The sequence below is a fragment of the Silurus meridionalis genome, chromosome 5, assembly GCF_014805685.1.
Source record: "Silurus meridionalis isolate SWU-2019-XX chromosome 5, ASM1480568v1, whole genome shotgun sequence".
In the NCBI taxonomy this organism is placed as follows: domain Eukaryota; kingdom Metazoa; phylum Chordata; class Actinopteri; order Siluriformes; family Siluridae; genus Silurus; species Silurus meridionalis.
Window position 1 is genome coordinate 28,676,623 of NC_060888.1, and position 20,659 is coordinate 28,697,281.

The window sequence follows — 20,659 nt, forward strand, 5'->3', positions numbered from 1 at the left end:
TATGTTCATCAGCTACATGGGTGTTAGTAAAGTCAGGTAGTGATGTGGATGAGAAGATGAGGAGACCTGGGGTGCAGTCAGAATTCACATTCATCCCAAAGCTGTTCAGTAGATTTGGAGATCTATAGCAGGAGATCTTCCTCTTCAAACCATGTACTCCAGATCTTTAGGGAGCTGGATTTGTGCACATTGGCATGCTGGAACCGGTTTGGGTCTCCGAGTCCAAGTGAATGCAAAATTATCTCCAACTTTGTGGTAACAGTACGGAGAAGATCCACTTAAGGCAGGAAAGGTCAGGTGTCCCAATACCTTTGTCCATATAGTGTATCTTTGTTAATGATTTTCTTTTCTTCACTCCTCTCTTGTCTTTTCCTTTCTTCCTCTAATCATATCCATTTCTTCTCTTTTACTCGTTCCAGGTACGTAAATTGTGCTCGTAATGAGAGAGAGCAGAACCTGGTGGCCTTCCAGTATCAAGGTGGGATTCTGTACCGCTGCAGTCAACCAATCGAACCAGGACAGGAGCTGCTGATGTGGTACGAGGAAGATTACGCCAAGGACGTCACATTCGATTTCCTCTGGAACAAAAAGTGCTCCGAAAACAGTTACGTCTCAACTTTTCCTTGTTGATTTTACAAACAAAACGTGTGTGTAACGCCCTCAGGGGCTCCCTGGAGAACACAGCAGGTCCAGGTCCAGGTTTAGATTTAATTGTCACCTTGAATGGCAGATTAAAAAAGGTAGATTGGGGTTGCTGCACAAAAAGAGTGAGACAGGAGCAAAGATCTCAGCACATCACACCACACATCCATCTCCCAGGAGAAACCTGTGCTAAACCACACCCAAACATGGTTTATATCTCAGGGATGGTCTGAGGAAGTCTGCAAGCTTCTGTTTACTCAGTGTGTTTATCAATCTGGCAATGTTTCCCCCTACACCGCGTCATAGTGATCCTTCTCCAACCTTCACATGAAGAATTACACTAGATGATGTATTTTCTAGCAGGACCTGCAGTTTTCTTTCCAAATCCATGTAAGTATTGGTTCTATAGAGGAATGAATTGCCCTCTGCTGTACCTCGAATATTCTCTACCCCTAACCCTGCCTCCCTTTTTAATGAGCCATTATCCATACAGAAGATCCAGTTCAGGGCCAAAGCCCTCAACATCTCCTGCTGCATCTCCCATTCTCCAGTACATTCTCTTTGAGGATGGACAGGCTGGTCCTGGTAACTCTAATCCAGCCATGGTTCATTCCCCTTCTCTGTTTCTGTAAAAATAATTCTCCTTGCAGAAAGCCATGGCAGATAGATTGCAGAATTTATGGTGAATAAAGTTTGTTGTAACTGATCATGATTTGTGTATTTGGCTGTAAGTTTCAACCAGCAGACCAAATTCTTGTGAAAACACTGAGCAGAAGACCAGTTCCAGCCGCAGGAGTTTGAAGATACGAGGTGGTATGAAAAAGTTTGGAGACTCTATTTACTTTACTTTATTTATTCACGTTTCGCCTTCAAAACATTCCCCTTGCACAGTAACACAGCGCCACCCAGTGTTCTTCTGGATTGTGTCCTGGAAGATTTCTTTTCAAGCTCCTGCTCGCTGAAGGTCTTACTGATCTCTCATCGTCTTCCAGCGAAGTTCTTCCACTCTTGAAGTGCACGTCCCTCTCGAAACCCCTCAAACGACTCGTTGCAGCATCGCCGTATCTCAAACGTACGTCACGTCAAACGTCTCTGTGGCAGATTTGCGCAGTTTCACGCAGAAGTTCATGTTTGCTTTTTGTTCTAACTTGTGATAAAATCGCAGACATGGGAACACACGTGGATCAGAACAGCACCAGTTTTAGTCTCCAAACTTCTTGATACCACCAGGTATAACTTCTCCTGATCCTGTTTCTGGTTCAGTGCTGCATATTTTACTCTGGTGTTGATTTATCTGATGACTGATGTGGTTTTTATCACTGTTGTATAACTGCTGTTTTTTTCTTTGCTACAGATATGAACTACACCTTTTTGCAAATCTTTACTTGCTCTCTATGTCCTCTTTCCTACACATCTGAGATTTACCTCCACAAACACATCAAGAGATGTCACTATGAGGAATATCTGAGACGCCTGAACTCAGGAGAGATCGTGGGCCTCCCGGTGAACACCTCTCAGGGGCAACTCGAGAGGCACAATTACCATTGTTCTTTTTGTGGGAAGGGTTTTACGTATCAGAGCGCTCTCCATAGACACCAGCGCTTCCACACGGGCGAGAGGCCCTACAAGTGCGCGCAGTGCGGGAAGAGCTTCACTCTTCCAGGTGGTCTCCAACTCCACCAACGCATTCACACAGGAGAGAAACCGTACGAGTGCCCACAGTGTGGAAAGAGCTTTAGTGAGAAAGCAGCTCTTCGGAGACATCAGAGGATCCACACTGGAGAGAAACCATACCCCTGCCTGCAGTGTGGGAAGAGTTTTACTGAGAAAGCAGCTCTTCAGAGACACCAGAGGATCCACACAGGGGAGAAACCGTATCATTGCCTGCAGTGCGGGAAGAGTTTTAATCAGCAGAGTCATCTGGAGAAACACCAGCGCATTCACACCGGAGAGAAACCCTACCACTGTCTACAGTGTGGGAAGAGTTTCAGTCAGCTCAGTAATCTGAGGAAACACCAGCGCACTCACACGGGACAGAAGCTCTTTTAGAGACTTTCCTCACAAATAACTTTCATACGATAAACACGTGTAATTATATTTCTGAGCACATTTTATGTTTCTAAATGCAACAGATGACCAGGAACCTGAGGATCACAAAGAAAGATCAACCAGTGGTCAAGAAGTCCACGATACGACGTCTCCCACGAGTAGACGGGGTGATTATTTCACGTCCAACATGACTTTCAAAAACGACGTTTAGATCAGGATTTGAATCCTATATGTAACTATAAACTGATATCTCCTCCAGCAACCAGGCAGGACCATGTGAGCAGATCTTTCTGTATCATCTGGATTTAGAAACATTTCCAGTTTTGCTGTATTAATGAACTCACTCATGATGTACTTTGATGTAACCTGAATGCTAGAAAAAACACTAAATATCTTTATGTACTATTAAACTGTAATGTGGACCTGAGGAAGATGGATGGATGGATGGATGGATGAGTTTAAATGTTTGATCTTCTCTTTATAGGAAAGTGGCAGAGGACACATTTTATTATTATTATTATTATTATTATTATTGTTTATTATCGTTTATTAGCAGTTGTTTCACTCGGAGCTGTGAATTCTCCAGGTGTTGAAAAAGCACAATGTGGCAGATAAAGGTGTTTTTTTATTCTGTTCTCTCATTTTCTTCATTCCTGCTCTAAAAGACTGATTGATGTTGGTGTCTGTCATCATTGAGGAGATTCTGATTCCTACAGCTGATTGATTACACACTGATTCTGTGGATGTTTGTTTTGATTAACAGAGCAAACCTGCGATCAATAAAAACTCCATAAGGTCTGATGGTGTGAAGAAGCTACTCAGATTCCCCGTGTTCATTTATTACCTCTGCAACAGAAAGTTGAAGCCCACAGTCACAGACCACATCCATGACTCAAATGTAGACTGGATTTATAATGACGGGTTGAGAGTGGAGAGTTTCTTTATGAGCAGTGTTCCACATTCCCCAGTTACTGGGTCATGGAGCAGCTCAGAGCGTCAGAAGGTGCAGGTTGTAAAGGACGAAGCAGCACAAATGCTCTGAAGAGAAGAGAAGATTGTAGGAGTCTATCATCAGCTTCGACCAAACGTGTCCTAGGATTGGACATAAGAAGACATAAGACATGCATGTGGTCCAACGTGTGTGAAGAAGAAACTGATCTCTGACTACATAACGTTGGTATTTATAGCTACTGCATGTCTTATTATCAGATATATTTTGAGATAGAATTTAGGAGTCATTACAGAACAGACACCGTGCTGGGTAAAGTGGTAAATACCCAAACACCACTACTGTACATATGTTTATTATTATATAAATGATTATTTATTATTAGGAAATGATGGCGATTATGGTGGTGGTGGTGATGTGATGATGCAGAACTCCACTAGAGGGCGACTTTATATCTGCTTGATATCTGGGAGGAACAGAAGAAGAGGAGCTGCACCAGATGATGAGGATGAGGATGAGGAGCTCGAGCTCCAGTTCCCTCATCCTGCTGATCAGAGACCATAAACTCACTCTCCCGGACTCGGTGTATCAGGTGATTAGGTGGGATTTATTCCGGATTTTGTGTGTGTTTGTGTATCTGAGTGTTTCATTACAGACTCCTTACAATCCTCAGGTAATGTAAATCAGCTGCTCGAACGAGATCCGCTGCTGAATCCCAAATCATTGTCCACTTCCTGGTGTAGTGCACTACCGAGGACACACAGTGATGGCGCGGGTTTACTGTGTAGTGCACTGTGTAGTGTAGAGCACAGTGTAGTGTAGTGTAGAGCACAGTGTAGTGTAGTGTAGAGCACTGTGTAGTGTAGTGTAGTGTAGTGTAGAGCACTGTGTAGTGTAGTGTAGTGTAGAGCACTGTGTAGTGTAGTGTAGAGCACAGTGTAGTGTAGAGCACTGTGTAGTGTAGTGTAGAGCACTGTGTAGTGTAGTGTAGAGCACTGTGTGGTGTGTAGAGCACTGTGTGGTGTGAGTGTGGTGTAGAGCACTGTGTGGTGTGGTGTAGTGTAGAGCACTGTGTGGTGTAGTGTGGTGTAGAGCACTGTGTGAGTGTAGTGTGAGCACTGTGTGGTGTGGTGTAGTGTGGAGCACTGTGTGGTGTGGTGTGTAGTGTAGAGCACTGTGTGAGTGTGGTGTAGTGTAGAGTGTAGTGTAGTGTGGTGTGGTGTAGTGTGAGGCACTGTGTGGTGTAGAGCACTGTGAGTGTAGTGTGGTGTGAGCACAGTGTAGTGTAGCACAGTGTGGTGTAGTGTAGAGCACAGTGTGGTGTGGTGTAGAGCACAGTGTGGTGTGGTAGAGCACTGTGTGGTGTGGTGTAGTGTGGTGTGAGCACTGTGTGGTGTGGTGTAGTGTAGAGCACTGTGTGGTGTAGTGTAGTGTGAGTGTAGTGTAGAGCACTGTGTGGTGTAGTGTAGGCACAGTGTAGTGTAGTGTAGAGCACTGTGGTGTAGTGTAGAGCACTGTGTGGTGTAGTGTAGAGCACTGTGGTGTGTGTAGTGTAGTGTAGTGCACTGTGTAGTGTGGTGTAGTGTAGAGCACTGTGTGGTGTGGTGTAGTGTAGAGCACTGTGTGGTGTAGTGTAGTGTAGAGCACTGTGTGGTGTGGTGTGGTGTAGTGTGAGCACTGTGTGGTGTGGTGTGAGTGTGGTGTAGTGCAGTGTAGTGTGTGTAGTGTGGTGTAGAGCACTGTGTGGTGTGGTGTAGAGCACTGTGGTGTAGTGTGAGCACTGTGTGGTGTAGAGCACAGTGTAGTGTGGTGCACTGTGTGTGTGTAGTGTAGAGCACAGTGTAGTGTAGTGTAGAGCACAGTGTGGTGTGGTGTAGCACTGTGTGGTGTAGTGTGGTGTGTGTAGTGTAGGCACAGTGTGGTGTGGTGCAGAGCACTGTGTAGTGTAGTGTAGAGCACAGTGTAGTGTAGTGTAGAGCACTGTGTAGTGTAGAGCACTGTGTAGTGTAGAGCACTGTGTAGTGTAGAGCACTGTGTAGTGTAGTGTAGAGCACAGTGTAGTGTAGTGTAGAGCACAGTGTAGTGTAGTGTAGAGCACTGTGTAGTGTAGTGTAGAGCACTGTGTAGTGTAGTGTAGAGCACTGTGTAGTGTAGTGTAGTGTAGAGCACTGTGTAGTGTAGTGCACTGTGTAGTGTAGAGCACAGTGTAGTGTAGTGTAGAGCACAGTGTAGTGTAGTGTAGAGCACAGTGTAGTGTAGAGCACAGTGTAGTGTAGTGTAGAGCACTGTGTAGTGTAGTGTAGAGCACTGTGTAGTGTAGAGCACTGTGTAGTGTAGTGTAGAGCACTGTGTAGTGTAGTGTAGAGCACTGTGTAGTGTAGTGTAGAGCACTGTGTAGTGTAGTGTAGAGCACTGTGTAGTGTAGTGTAGAGCACTGTGTAGTGTAGTGTAGAGCACTGTGTGTGTGAGTGTAGAGCACTGTGTAGTGTAGTGTAGAGCACTGTGTGTGTGTGTAGTGTGTGAGCACTGTGTGAGTGTAGTGTAGAGCACTGTGTGGTGTGGTGTAGTGTAGCACAGTGTAGTGTAGAGCACAGTGTGAGTGTGGTGTAGTGTAGAGCACTGTGTGGTGTAGTGTGTGTAGAGCACTGTGTGGTGTAGTGTAGAGCACTGTGTGTAGTGTAGTGTAGTGAGCACTGTGTAGTGTAGTGTAGTGTAGGCACTGTGTAGAGCACTGTGTAGTGTAGAGCACTGTGTGCAGTGTGGTGTGAGCACTGTAGTGCAGTGCACTGTGTAGTGCACTGCAGTGTGTAGTGCACTGCACTGTGTAGTGTAGTGTAGTGCACTGTGTAGTGTAGAGCACTGTGGTGTAGTGCACTGTGTGTAGTGTGGTAGAGCACTGTGTAGTGTAGTGTGAGCACTGTGTGGTGTAGTGTAGAGCACTGTGTGTGTAGTGTAGTGTGTGTGAGCACTGTGGTGTAGTGTAGAGCACTGTGTAGAGTGTAGTGTAGAGCACTGTGTAGTGTAGTGTAGAGCACTGTGTAGTGTAGTGTAGAGCACTGTGTAGTGTAGTGTAGAGCACTGTGTAGTGTAGTGCACTGTGTAGTGCAGTGTAGTGCACTGTGTAGTGTAGTGCACTGTGTAGTGTAGTGCACTGTGAAGTGTAGTGTGCACTGTGTAGTGTAGTGTAGCACTGTGTGGTAGTGTAGAGCACTGTGTAGTGTAGAGCACTGTGTAGTGTAGTGTAGAGCACTGTGTAGTGCAGTGCACTGTGTAGTGTAGTGCACTGTGTAGAGCACTGTGTAGTGTAGATCACTGTGTAGTGTAGTAGAGCACTGTAGTGTAGTGCACTGTGTAGTGCACTGTGTGAGTGTAGTGCACTGTGTGGTGCACTGTGTAGTGTAGCAGTGTAGTGTAGGCACAGTGTAGTGCAGTGTGTAGTGTAGGCACAGTGTAGTGCACTGTGTAGTGTAGAGCAGTGTAGTGTAGTGTAGTGCACTGTGTAGTGTAGAGCACTGTGTGCAGTGTAGTGTAGTGCAGAGCACTGTGGTGTAGAGCACTGTGTAGTGTAGAGTGTGTGGTGTAGTGTGGTGTGAGCACTGTGTGGTGTAGAGCACTGTGTGTGAGTGTAGTGTAGTGTAGAGCACTGTGTGTAGTGTAGAGCACTGTGGTGTAGAGCACTGTGTGGTGTGTGTAGAGCACTGCAGTGTAGTGTGTGTAGAGCACTGTGTGTAGTGTAGAGCACTGTGTGGTGTAGAGGCACTGTGTAGTGTAGAGCACTGTGTGTAGTGTAGAGAGCACTGTGTGGTGTGAGTGTAGAGCACTGTGTAGTGTAGTGTAGTGTAGAGCACTGTGTAGTGTAGTGTAGAGCACTGTGTAGTGTAGTGTAGAGCACTGTGTAGTGTAGTGTAGAGCACTGTGTGTGGTGTGAGCACTGTAGTGTGGTGTGTGTAGAGCACTGCAGTGTAGAGCACAGTGCAGTGTAGAGCACTGTGAGTGTAGAGCACTGTGTAGTGTAGTGCACTGTGTGGTGCACTGTGTGGTGTGTGTGGTGTGTGTAGTGTGAGAGCACTGTGTGTGGTGTAGAGCACTGCAGTGTAGAGCACTGTGTGTGGTGTGGGCACTGTGTGGTGCAGTGTAGAGCACTGTGTAGTGTAGGCACTGTGTAGTGTAGAGCGCTGTGTAGTGTAGAGCACTGTGTGTGTGTAGAGCACTGTGTGTAGTGTAGTGTAGAGCAGTGTAGTGTAGTGTAGAGCACTGTGTAGTGTAGTGTAGAGCACTGTGTAGTGTAGAGCACAGTGTAGTGTAGTGTAGAGCACAGTGTAGTGTAGTGTAGAGCACAGTGTAGTGTAGTGTAGAGCACTGTAGTGTAGAGCACTGTAGTGTAGAGCACTGTGTAGTGTAGAGCACTGTGTAGTGTAGAGCACTGTGTAGTGTAGAGCACTGTGTAGTGTAGTGTAGAGCACTGTGTAGTGTAGAGCACAGTGTAGTGTAGAGCACAGTGTAGTGTAGAGCACAGTGTGTAGTGTGTAGTGTGAGCACTGTGTGGTGTAGTGTGAGGCACTGTGTGGTGTGGTGTAGAGCACTGTGTAGTGTAGTGTAGAGCACTGTGTAGTGTAGTGTAGAGCACTGTGTAGTGTAGAGCACAGTGTAGTGTAGTGTAGAGCACAGTGTAGTGTAGAGTAGAGCACTGTGTAGTGTAGTGTAGAGCACAGTGTAGTGTAGAGCACAGTGTAGTGTAGTGTAGAGCACTGTGCAGTGTAGAGCACTGTGTGGTGTAGAGCACTGTGTGTGGTGTAGTGTAGAGGCACAGTGTGGTGTAGTGTGGAGCACAGTGTGGTGTAGAGTGTGTGGTGTAGGCACAGTGTGGTGTAGAGTAGAGCACAGTGTGGTGTAGAGTAGAGCACTGTGCAGTGTGTAGTGTAGAGTAGAGCACTGTGTAGTGTAGTGTAGAGCACTGTGTAGTGTAGTGTAGAGCACTGTGTAGTGTAGTGTAGAGCACTGTGTAGTGTAGAGCACTGTGTAGTGTAGAGCACTGTGTAGTGTAGAGCAGTGTGGTGTGTGTAGAGCACTGTGGTGTAGAGCACTGTGTAGTGCAGTGCACTGTGTAGTGCAGTGCACTGTGTAGTGCAGTGCACTGTGTAGTGCAGTGCACTGTGTAGTGTAGAGCACTGTGTAGTGTAGTGTAGAGCACTGTGTAGTGTAGAGCACTGTGTAGTGTAGAGCACAGTGTAGTGTAGAGCACAGTGTAGTGTAGAGCACAGTGTAGTGTAGTGTGAGCACTGTGTGGTGTGGTGTAGGCACTGTGTAGTGTAGAGCACTGTGTAGTGTAGAGCACTGTGTAGTGCAGTGCACTGTGTAGTGCAGTGCACTGTGTAGTGCAGTGCACTGTGTAGTGTAGTGTAGAGCACTGTGTAGTGTAGAGCACTGTGTAGTGTAGTGTAGAGCACTGTGTAGTGTAGTGTAGAGCACTGTGTAGTGTAGAGCACTGTGTAGTGTAGAGCACTGTGTGGTGTGAGTGTGAGCACTGTGTGGTGTAGTGTAGAGCACTGTGTGAGTGTAGTGTGAGCACTGTGTGGTGTGAGTGTAGAGGCACTGTGTGGTGTGGTGTAGAGCACTGTGTGGTGTGGTGTAGGCACTGTGTGGTGTAGTGTGGAGCACTGTGTGAGTGTAGTGTGAGCACTGTGTGGTGTAGAGGCACTGTGTAGTGTAGAGCACTGTGTAGTGTAGTGTAGTGTAGAGCACTGTGTAGTGTAGAGCACAGTGTAGTGTAGTGTAGAGCACTGTGTAGTGTAGAGCACTGTGTAGTGTAGTGTAGAGCACTGTGTAGTGTAGAGCACTGTGTAGTGTAGAGCACTGTGTAGTGTAGTGTAGAGCACTGTGTAGTGTAGTGTAGAGCACTGTGTAGTGTAGTGTAGAGCACTGTGTGTGGTGTGGTGTAGAGCACTGTGTGTGTGCACTGTGTAGTGCACTGTGTAGTGCACTGCACTGTGTAGTGAGTGTAGTGCACTGTGTAGTGTAGTGTAGTGCACTGTGTAGTGTAGTGTAGTGCACTGTGTGGTGTGCAGTGTGGTGCACTGTGTGGTGTAGTGTAGTGCACTGTGTGGTGTGGTGTGAGTGCACTGTGTGAGTGTAGAGCACTGTGTGGTGTAGAGCACTGTGTGTGGTGTGGTGCACTGTGTGTGGTGTAGTGTGGTGCACTGTGTGGTGTAGTGTAGAGCACTGTGTAGTGTAGTGTGTGGTGTGAGCACTGTGTGGTGTGGGCGCTGTGTGGTGTAGTGTAGAGCGCCGTGTAGTGCACTGTGTGTGTGTGTGGTGCACTGTGTGTAGTGTGGTGCACTGTGTAGTGTAGTGCACTGTGTGGTGTAGCACTGTGTGTGTGTGTGGTGCACTGTGTAGTGCACTGGGTAGTGTAGTGCACTGGGTAGTGTAGTGCACTGGGTAGTGTAGTGCACTGTGTGGTGGTGTAGTGTGTGTAGAGCACTGCAGTGTAGTGTAGTGCACTGTAGTGTAGTGTGGCGCTGTGTAGTGTAGTGCACTGTGTAGTGTAGAGCGCTGTGTAGTGTAGAGCACTGTGTAGTGTAGAGCGCTGTGTAGTGTGGCGCTGTGTAGTGTCGGGCGCTGTGTAGTGTGGTGTAGAGCGCTGTGTGTAGTGTGAGCACTGTGTGGTGTAGGCGCTGTGTGGTGTAGTGTAGAGCACTGTGTGTGTGGTGTGGGCGCTGTGTAGTGTAGTGCACTGTGTAGTGTAGTGTAGAGCGCCGTGTAGTGTAGAGCGCCGTGTAGAGCAGTGTGTAGTGTAGTGTGGTGCACTGTGTAGTGTAGTGCACTGTGTGGTGTAGTGCAGTGTGGTGTGGGCGCTGTGTGGTGTAGCACTGTGTGGTAGTGTAGTGCACTGGGTAGTGTAGTGCACTGGGTAGTGTAGTGCACTGTGAGTGTAGTGTGTAGTGTAGAGCACAGTGTGTGTAGTGCACTGTGTGTGTGCACTGTGTAGTGTAGTGCACTGTGTGGTGTGTGGTGTGAGTGTAGAGCACTGTGTGAGTGTAGTGTAGGCGCCGTGTGGTGTAGGCGCTGTGTAGTGTAGAGCAGTGTGTGTGTAGAGCACTGTGTAGTGTAGAGCAGTGTGGTGTAGTGTAGAGCACTGTGTAGTGTAGTGTAGAGCGCTGTGTAGTGTAGTGCACTGTGTAGTGTGGTGTAGGCGCCGTGTGGTGTAGGCGCCGTGTAGTGTAGAGCAGTGTGTGGTGTGGTGTGTGTGTGTAGTGTGAGCACTGTGTGGTGTAGTGCACTGTGTGTAGTGTAGTGCACTGTGGTGTGTGTAGTGCACTGTAGTGTAGAGCAGCAGTGTAGTGTAGTGTAGAGCACTGTGTGGTGTAGAGCACTGTGTGTGAGTGTAGAGCACTGTGTGAGTGTAGTGTAGAGCAGTGTGTGAGTGTAGTGTGAGCAGTGTGTAGTGTGGTGTAGAGCAGTGTGTAGTGTGGTGTAGAGCACTGTGTAGTGTAGAGCAGTGTGTAGTGTAGTGTAGAGCAGTGTGTTGTGTAGTGTAGACCAGTGTGTAGTGTAGAGCAGTGTGTAGTGTAGTGTAGAGCAGTGTGTAGTGTAGTGTAGAGCAGTGTGTAGTGTAGTGTAGTGTAGTGCACTGTGTAGTGTAGAGCACTGTGTAGTGTAGAGCACTGTGTAGTGTAGAGCACTGTGTAGTGCAGTGCACTGTGTAGTGCAATGTGTGTAGTGCACTGTGTGGTGTGGTGCACTGTGGTGTAGTGCACTGTGTAGAGCACTGTGTAGTGCACTGTGTAGAGCACTGCAGTGTAGTGCAGTGCACTGTGTGGTGTGAGCAGTGTAGTGCACTGTGTAGTGTAGTTCACTGCGTAGTGCGCTGTGTAGTGTAGTGCGCTGTGTAGTGTAGAGCGTCGTGTAGTGTAGAGCGCCGTGTAGTGCACTGTCTAGTGTAGAGCGCCGTGTAGTGCACTGTGTAGTGTAGAGCGCTGTGTAGTGTGGTGCGCTGTGTAGTGTCGAGCACTGTGTAGTGTGGTGCGCTGTGTAGTGTCGAGCACTGTGTAGTGTCGAGCACTGTGTAGTGTAGAGCACTGTGTGTGAGTGTAGAGCACTGTGTGTGTAGAGCAGTGCAGTGTGTAGTGTAGAGTGAGCACTGTGTGGTGTAGTGTGTAGTGCACTGTGTGGTGTGAGCAGTGTGTGGTGTGTGTGGTGTAGTGTGTGTGTAGTGTAGAGCAGTGTGTAGTGTAGAGCACTGTGTAGTGTAGTGTAGAGCGCTGTGTAGTGTAGTGTAGAGCGCTGTGTAGTGTAGAGCAGTGTGTGTGTGTGTAGAGCAGTGTGTGTGTGTAGTGTAGTGCACTGTGTGTGTAGAGCACTGTGTGGTGTAGAGCACTGTGTAGTGTAGAGCACTGTGTGTAGAGCACTGTGTAGTGTAGAGCACTGTGTAGTGTAGTGCACTGTGTAGTGTAGTGTAGAGCACTGTGTAGTGTAGAGCACTGTGTGTAGTGTAGAGCAGTGTGTGGTGTGTGGTGTAGTGTGTAGTGTGGTGTAGAGCAGTGTGTAGTGTGTGTAGAGCAGTGTGTGGTGTGTGTAGAGCAGTGTGTGTGTAGTGTAGAGCAGTGTGTGTGTAGTGTAGAGCAGTGTGTGGTGTAGTGTAGAGCAGTGTGTGGTGTGAGCACTGTGTGGTGCAGTGTGTGGTGTGGTGTGAGCAGTGTAGTGTGTGTGTGGTGTGGTGTGTAGTGTGTAGTGCAGTGTGTGTGGTGTGGGCGCTGTGTGGTGTGTGTAGAGCAGTGTAGTGTGTGGTGTGGTGTGTGTAGTGTGGTGTAGAGCAGTGTGTAGTGTGGTGTGAGCAGTGTGTGGTGTGTGGTGTGAGTGTAGTGCACTGTGTGTAGAGCACTGTAGTGTGGTGTAGTGTAGAGCACTGTGTGGTGTGAGCACTGTGTAGTGTAGTGTGGTGCACTGTGTGGTGTAGTGTAGCACTGTGTAGTGTGGTGTGGTGCACTGTGTGGTGTGTGGTGTAGAGCAGTGTGGTGTGAGTGTGGTGTGGTGTGTAGTGTGGTGTGTGTGGTGTGGTGTAGGCACTGTGTGGTGTAGTGTGGAGCAGTGTGTGTGTGTAGTGTAGAGCAGTGTGTAGTGTAGTGTAGAGCAGTGTGTAGTGTAGTGTAGAGCACTGTGTAGTGTAGTGTAGAGCACTGTGTAGTGTAGTGTAGAGCACTGTGTAGTGTAGTGTAGAGCACTGTGTAGTGTGGTGTAGAGCACTGTGTGAGTGTGGTGTAGAGCACTGTGTAGTGTGGTGTAGAGCACTGTGTAGTGTGTAGAGCACTGTGGTGTAGTGCAGTGTAGAGCAGTGTGTAGTGTAGCAGTGTAGTGTGTAGTGTAGAGCAGTGTGTAGTGTAGTGTAGAGCACTGTGTAGTGTAGAGCAGTGTGTATACACACGGAAGTGATTTGGGAGATGGTCTGTGTCGTGTTCACCTTATTTATTTGTTTGTTTGTTTGTTTATGTATTTGTTTATTTGTAAGTATGTTTGTTTATGTATCTATTACTCTATTTAATTATTTGTATTGTTACTATCGAATTCTGAGTAAAGATCCGCTTTATTTCTCTTCACATTTTCAATTTTGTTTCTCTGAAATCACATTATTTATATTTAACATTTACATCATTCATAAACCTGTTTCAGTTACACACACACACACACACACACACACACACACACACGTGTGTAAAATGTAATATTAAATGTAATAAATTATCAAAATTATTTCAGTTTTTTTTTCTAACTAAATTTAATCATTTAATGTTTAATATATCATTATTTAAATTAGGATCATTTTTAATCACAAAGAGTTATTATATTGTGTTTATTGACTAATTGATGTGTTCGTTTTACTGGTTTATAGGATTATAATATATATATAGATAGATTATAGATGATTAATTAGATGATTGATGATTAATTATTAATTATAGCTGATTGATTATAGATTATAGATTGGTTATAGATGATATAGAGGATTGGTGATTGATTATAGGTAATAAATTATCGATATGAACACTTGTCTTTCCCCTCGGATCAGTGTGGTGAGAAAATGCAGACGGAGATGAGCAGCACTTCTGATGGAAGAACGTCGAGCTCAGTAGGACACGTCACTCCTGTGGATCTACAGAATGGAGAATTCTGGAGGAAACCTTTGAAAGAAGAAGAATCTAGTGATGATGATGATGATGATGATGATTTCTGTAAGACAGTTGTGTGCTTTAGATGTCCGTCTGCAGATACAATAGCGGTTTAATATGATGATGGTTTTAATTAACTGTTATGAGCCTTAGATGGAGATGGAGGAACATCAAGCTCTGTGGAAGACATCCCTCCTGAGGAGCGAGCAGGACAGGACAGAGGACTCCAGATCATTCTGAAAGAAAAACCTAAACATGATGACTATCTGTGTAAGACAGCAGGACCCAGAGCTCAGCATCAACACTACTTCAGCCATAATTCTCAAATCAGAACTTCTACACTCACTGGTGATTTCTCTCCTTCCAGACTGTGAAGATTGTAAATCTTTCTTCATCAACAAATGTGATGTTCACGGTCCGGCTCTCTTTATCCCTGATGTTGCGGTTCCACTGGGGGTCGCTGACCGAGCCAGACAGACCCTTCCTCCGGGTCTAGAGATTCGGAAGTCCAGTATTCCTGACGCAGGCCTGGGAGTGTTCAACAACAGCGACACTATTCCAGTTGGTGCTCACTTCGGACCGTACCAGGGAGACACGGTAGAGCGAGAGGAAGCCATGAACAGCCCCTACTCCTGGGTGGTGAGTTCACTTCCTGTTCTTACCATAACATTCCTTCAAGAATTCCAAGATGTTTAATGATCATCATGAATTCAGATAAATTGGATGTAATTATTTGTACTAATTAAATAAATAATTGATGGATTGATGGACAGTGAAATATCCAGCTCTCTTTTGCGTCTCGCTGCTCAGCAGCAGATAAGAAGTGCATGTCTGTGAGAAAACAGTTACTACTCCTGTCTTTACTATCACACGTGTAGTTGCTCCGCCGTCACACGTGTGTGTTAATGAATAAAGTATTTAGTATTTTTTTGCAGATTCAGCGGAGTGAGAGATGTGAGAAATACATCGACGCCTCGTCAGAGTTCAAGTCCAACTGGATGAGGTCAGGAACGTCGTCTGTTCTGTGTTTGTGTACAATCATTGATGAGACTGATTCAACTCTCTCTCCTCCCTCCCTCCCTCCCTCCCTCTCCCTGCCTCGCTCTCCCTCGTTCTCGCTCTCCCTCGTTCTCGCTCTCTTCTTCGCTCTCTCTCGCTCTCTTCTTCGCTCTCTCGCTCTCTTCTTCGCTCTCTCTCGCTCTCTTCTTCTCTCTCTCTCGCTCTCTCGCTCTCTCCCTCGTTCTCTTATTCGCTCTCTCTTTGCTTGCTCTCTCTCGCTCTCTCTCGCTCTCTCTCGCTCTCTCTCTCTCGCTCTCTCTCTCTCTCCCTCCCTCGCTCGCTCTCTCTTTCTCCCTCGCTGTCTCTCGCTCTTTCTCATGCTCTCCTTCGCTCTCTCTCTCGCTCTCTCCCTCACACTCTCACGCTCTCCTTACCTTCTCTCTCTCTCGCTCTCTCCCACACTCTCTCTCTCCCTCACTCTCTTTCGCTCTCTCCCGCACTCTCTCTCTCCCTCACTCTCTCACGCTCTCCTTCGCTCTCTCTCTCTCTCTCTCTCTCTCTCCCCCACTCAGGTTTGTGAATTGCTCTCGTAACGCTGAAGAGCAGAACCTGGTGGCGTTTCAGTATCGAGGAGAGATTCTGTACCGCTGCTGTCGCCCCATTGAGCGTGGACACGAGCTCTTGGTGTGGTACCACGAGGAGTTCACCAGATATGGGGGCATCAGCTTTGAATACATCTGGAACAAAAAATGCTCTGCAAAGAGTTACGTCTATGAGTTGTTGTTATTATTATTATTATTATTATTATTATTGGGAATGAGTGTATTATTTCAGTTACGCTTTTCTTCTGCTGAGTTTGGAGTGTAAACACAGTGTAACAATGAATTATTTCCTGAGTTTTTCTCCTGAAACAGGAACTGAGAAACACTGAAATAGAATAGAAATGATTTCGGAATCTAGGGTCAGTCATGTTTGTCTGCTGTATAAAGAAGCAGCACGAGCAGCCCTTTGAATCATGAGCTCCATCTACCTCCATATTTCTCAGCATCTCCCTTTAACTTCTCCTGATCTGTCAGTTCTACCCACATTAGAATGATCTACATGTTAGCTAAATACTTTCACCACCAGTCTGCAGTATCTGGGGAGGGGTCTGGTCCTGAATCTGCTCCAAGTCTGAAGGAACGTCTCTGCACACTGTGATGTTACAGTTTCCCTTCATTAGACCTGAAATTCCCAAACATGTGTTCCAGCATGACAATGGTCCTGTAAACAAAGCAGCGATGCTCCATGAAGACATGCTGTTTGAAGGTTAGAGTGGAAAAAGCCATGTCCTGCACAAAGTTCTGACCTCCTCAACCGCAGTGAAGACCTCTGGGATGAACTGGAACACAGGCTGCATCATCTAACATCAGAGTCTGATCTGCTGTAGATAAATAATTACTAATCCCCACATCCACACCACAAAGACTAGTGTTCCAGAATAGAGGAACAGTAAAGGTTTGGGAACATCACGCCTGTGTGTAAGATTACATGATACTGTGTAGAAACTACAGTTCTAATTTTATGCAACACTAAAGCACAAGATCTTCATAATAATAATAATAATAATAATAATAATAATAATAAAACATTCATAGTGATTGTAAAAGTCGTATTTTTCTTTTCTTGACTTCAGATATGGACAACACTCAAGTCTTCACCTGCTCCCTGTGTCCACTTTCCTACACGGTTCAGATTTACCTTCACAAACACATCAAGAGATGCCACAATGAAGAATATGTGAAACTCTTTAAAGCAGGAGTGATCGGTCCTCTTCCTGCAGACGCTTCCTCTCAGAGACGTCTCCAGAGGAAGAATTATCACTGCAGCTTCTGTGGAAAGGGTTTTATTTACCAGAGTAGCCTCCAGCATCATCAACACTTTCACACAGCTCAGAGTCTCCATCAGTGCTCCCAGTGTGGGAAGAGCTTCACTCTACAGAGCAGTCTCCAGCTCCATCGCCGCGTTCACGCTACCACGCAGGAAGCGTACGAGTGCTCACAGTGTCTAGAAAGTTTTAACGATCAGATCGACCTGCAGGTGCACCAGCGCAGCCACCGAGGAGGAAAACCGTACGAGTGCTCGCACTGTGGGAAAAGCTTCGGGGAAAGAGGAGCGCTCCAGAGGCACCAGCACGTTCACACAGGAGAGAAACCGTATCACTGCTCCGAATGTGGGAGGAGTTTTACTCAGCAGTGTAACCTTCAGAAACACCAGCGCATCCACACGGGAGAGAAACCGTATCAGTGCTCACACTGCGGCAAGAACTTCAGCGACCGATGTAATCTCCAGATCCACCAGCGCATCCACACGGGGGAGAAACCGTATCACTGCTCACACTGTGGGAAGAGCTTTAATCAGCAGAGTAATCTCCAAAAACACCAGCACATTCACACCGGACAGAAACCGTATCACTGCTCGTACTGTGGGAAGAGTTTCACTCAGCAGAGTAATCTACAGAAACACAAGCGTATCCACACGGGGGAGAAGCCGTACCACTGCCCCCAGTGTGGGAAGAGCTTCAATCAGCAGAGTAATCTCCAGAAACACCAGCGTGTTCATACTGGGGAGAAACCATACCACTGCTCACACTGTGGCAAGAGTTTCAGTGACCGCTGTAATCTCCAAACACACCAGCGCACAACCCACCGATAAATAAAATCACTGTTCCAGCAGCAGATCGCAGCCCCTCGGTCAGTGTAGGTTTGCAGCCCCTCGGTCAGTGTAGGTTTGCAGCCCCTCGGTCAGTGTAGGATCGCAGCCCCTCGGTCAGTGTAGGTTTGCAGCCCCTCGGTCAGTGTAGGTTTGCAGCCCCTCGGTCAGTGTAGGATCACAGCCCCTCGGTCAGTGTAGGTTTTCAGCCCCTCGGTCAGTGTAGGTTTGCAGCCCCTCGGGCAGTGTAGGATCGTAGCCCCTCGGTCAGTGTAGGATCGCAGCCCCTCGGTCTGTGTCGGATAACAGCCGCTCAGTCAGTGTAGGATCACATCTCCTTGGTCATTGTAGAATCGCAGCCCCTCGGTCAGTGTAGGATCGCAGCCCCTCGGTCAGTGTAGGATCGCAGCCCCTCGGTCAGTGTAGAATCGCAGCCCCTCGGTCAGTGTAGGATCATAGCCACTCAGTCTGTGTCGGATAACAGCCGCTCAGTCAGTGTAGGATCGCAGCCCCTCGGTCAGTGTAGGATCGCAGCCCCTCGGTCTGTGTCGGATAACAGCCGCTCAGTCAGTGTAGGATCGCAGCCCCTCGGTCAGTGTAGGATCGCAGCCCCTCGGTCTGTGTCGGATAACAGCCGCTCAGTCAGTGTAGGATCACATCTCCTTGGTCATTGTAGAATCGCAGCCCCTCGGTCAGTGTAGGATCGCAGCCCCTCGGTCAGTGTAGGATCGCAGCCCCTCGGTCAGTGTAGGATCCCAGCCCCTCGGTCAGTGTAGAATCGCAGCCCCTCGGTCAGTGTAGGATCATAGCCACTCAGTCTGTGTCGGATAACAGCCGCTCAGTCAGTGTAGGATCGCAGCCCCTCGGTCAGTGTAGGATCACAGCCCCTCCTTCACTATCAGATAGCAGCCCCTCAGTAAGTGTAGGATCATAGCCCCTCCTTCACTATTGGATCACAGCCCTTCAGTCTGTCTAGGATCACAGCCCTTCACTTATTGTGGGATCGCAGCCCCTAAATCATCTTTTCCAGCAGCCCCTTAGTCACTATCAGATCTCAGACTTTTGGGTCTGTTGAGGATCACAGCTTCTAAGTCAGTCTATTTAAGATTGCAGCCCCTACTTTAGTTGAGGTTTCCCCCCCTATTTGATAAGGATCTCAGCCCCTCACTCACTCTTGGATTGCAGTTTTTTTTAGTTTACACTCAACCTTACAGTCATTTAAGGATTGAAGCTCCTCAGTCTTCTAAGGTTGGCTGCTCTCCTCTCAGTCACTTGAAGATTGCAGACACTCAATCTATTTTTCCTCTCATGTGCTGTTGGGTCACAGCCCCTTGGCCATGTAAGGATCACATCCTCTCAATCCCGTCAGTTCTGCAGCCCTATTCATTTTAATCACAATTTCCAAATCAATCCTGGGATTCTGGCCCCTATGAGGATCGCAGCCCCTCCGTTTCTCTCTGATTGCAGCCTCTTATTTAAAGTAAAATTGCAGTTTCTCTAATGATCACAGCTCCTCGGCCACTCTAGGGTTGTAGTCCCCCAGTCAGTGTAGGATCACAGCCCATGAGCTATGCTTTAGCACGTTTCCCCCTAGTGAGGACTCCATGGTAAAGAAATGGACTTTCTCTGGTGGCCCTCTGTGCACTTAAACACGTACAAAACTACTTCATCTTCATGTCTGCCACATTTCATAGAAATAGAAATAATATTTAATTATTAAATTCTAAAAAGGTCTTCAGAGATACGATTAGTGAAGAAAAAGTCTAATTCATCTGAATTAAACTTCAGGATTTTACAGACGGTTTTCGGTCTCAAGCAACAGCAATGGAGGGAATCTGAGAGGAATCATCATCATCATCATCAGCAGCAGCACTTTGAGTCCACACCGAAAGTTCCAGGAGAATCAGTATCACTCTGTGTGTGTTACAGACCACAGAAGGACTTTTCCTCTACAGCAGATAACAGTATGACATGATAGTTCCTCTAAAGTTCATTCACACTGGTGTGACGCTTTATTACTGCTCATAGTCAGAACATACATATATTTGTAATTAGCATGTTTAGTGTTCATTACTTTTGCTCAGTTCAGTCATAAATGGCTATATTAGTCCTAGTCTTGACTTTCTGTTAAAGGTTATATTATTATAATTTATTATTTTGTTCAGAACCTGGACGACACGTCGGACGACACGTACTTGTTAGGCAAATGTGTTTTTGAATAAAAAAAGATTCTCTACATTACTGTTTATTTCCTTTTCCTTAATTTTTGTGTTATGGCTGTGTTTCTGCTTTCTGATTCTAAAAACTGAATTCATATCCAAATAAAAAAAACAGCTGTAGTTCAGAGGAGCATCCTAGGAGCCTTCATGTGACTGGTCCATCATTACTTCTTTCACTAGAACACTGTTCCAATGATCACATGGCCTGTAAGTTTGGATTTTAGCTTTTTGTGAGATTCAGAGCGAGAGGATCGTAGGCTGTAAGGATGATCTTGTGATTAGTGGTGAGAGTAGGGAGCAGGCGGAGAAGAGCCTGGACAGGTGAAGGTACGTGCTGGAGAGAAGGGGATGGATGGATAGATAGATAGATAGATAGATAGATAGATAGATAGATAGATAGATAGATAGATAGATAGAAATAATGCAGATGTATGAGAGTCACAATATGTGTAGAGAATGAGAAGTATAAAAATACAATAATAATTAAATTCATGTTTATTTGTAATGAGCTTTTAATAATGAACATTGTCTCAGAGCAGCTTTACACAGATAATGTGAAGATAAAAATGAAGATGTTCTTTATAAGTGTAAGTTTGTCCCTGATGAACAAGTCGGTGGAGACTGGTGAAGGAAAAGCAGAAGAAAGAAACCTTGAGAGGAACCAGACTCAAGAGGGAACCTCATCCTCATCTGGGTTCCACCGAATGTCCATTTATTCCAGATAAACGATGTTGAGGTGCAGTGATGGAGATCAGAGCAAACTGTAGTCCTGAGTCAGTGTAGCAGACTGTTGATATTAACTACAGTCCAAATCCAAATTCATCCTCAAAGTGCCCTATCTTACACCGGAATTTCATGGAACCACCCAAGGTGTTTATGAGAAACATCTCCAGCTGCACAGAGTCACCTGCAGTCGAAGAGAACATCATCCAGAGGCAGACCAGGAC

General features: G+C 46.5%; 1 protein-coding gene and 1 pseudogene across 1 annotated transcript; both read left to right on the forward strand.

The window, feature by feature from the left end:
• LOC124385692 overlaps positions 1–19,731 on the forward strand; it is a 32,240-nt pseudogene extending 12,509 nt beyond the window's left edge.
• LOC124386105 (histone-lysine N-methyltransferase PRDM7-like) lies at positions 4,055–16,719 on the forward strand. The gene is made up of 6 exons (XM_046849754.1): positions 4,055–4,232; positions 13,704–13,866; positions 13,957–14,073; positions 14,171–14,442; positions 14,739–14,806; positions 16,478–16,719. The coding sequence occupies exons 1-6, from the start codon at positions 4,140–4,142 to the stop codon at positions 16,572–16,574; spliced, it is 810 nt and encodes a 269-aa protein (XP_046705710.1). The 5' UTR covers positions 4,055–4,139; the 3' UTR covers positions 16,575–16,719.
• Positions 19,732–20,659: the final 928 nt, after the last annotated feature.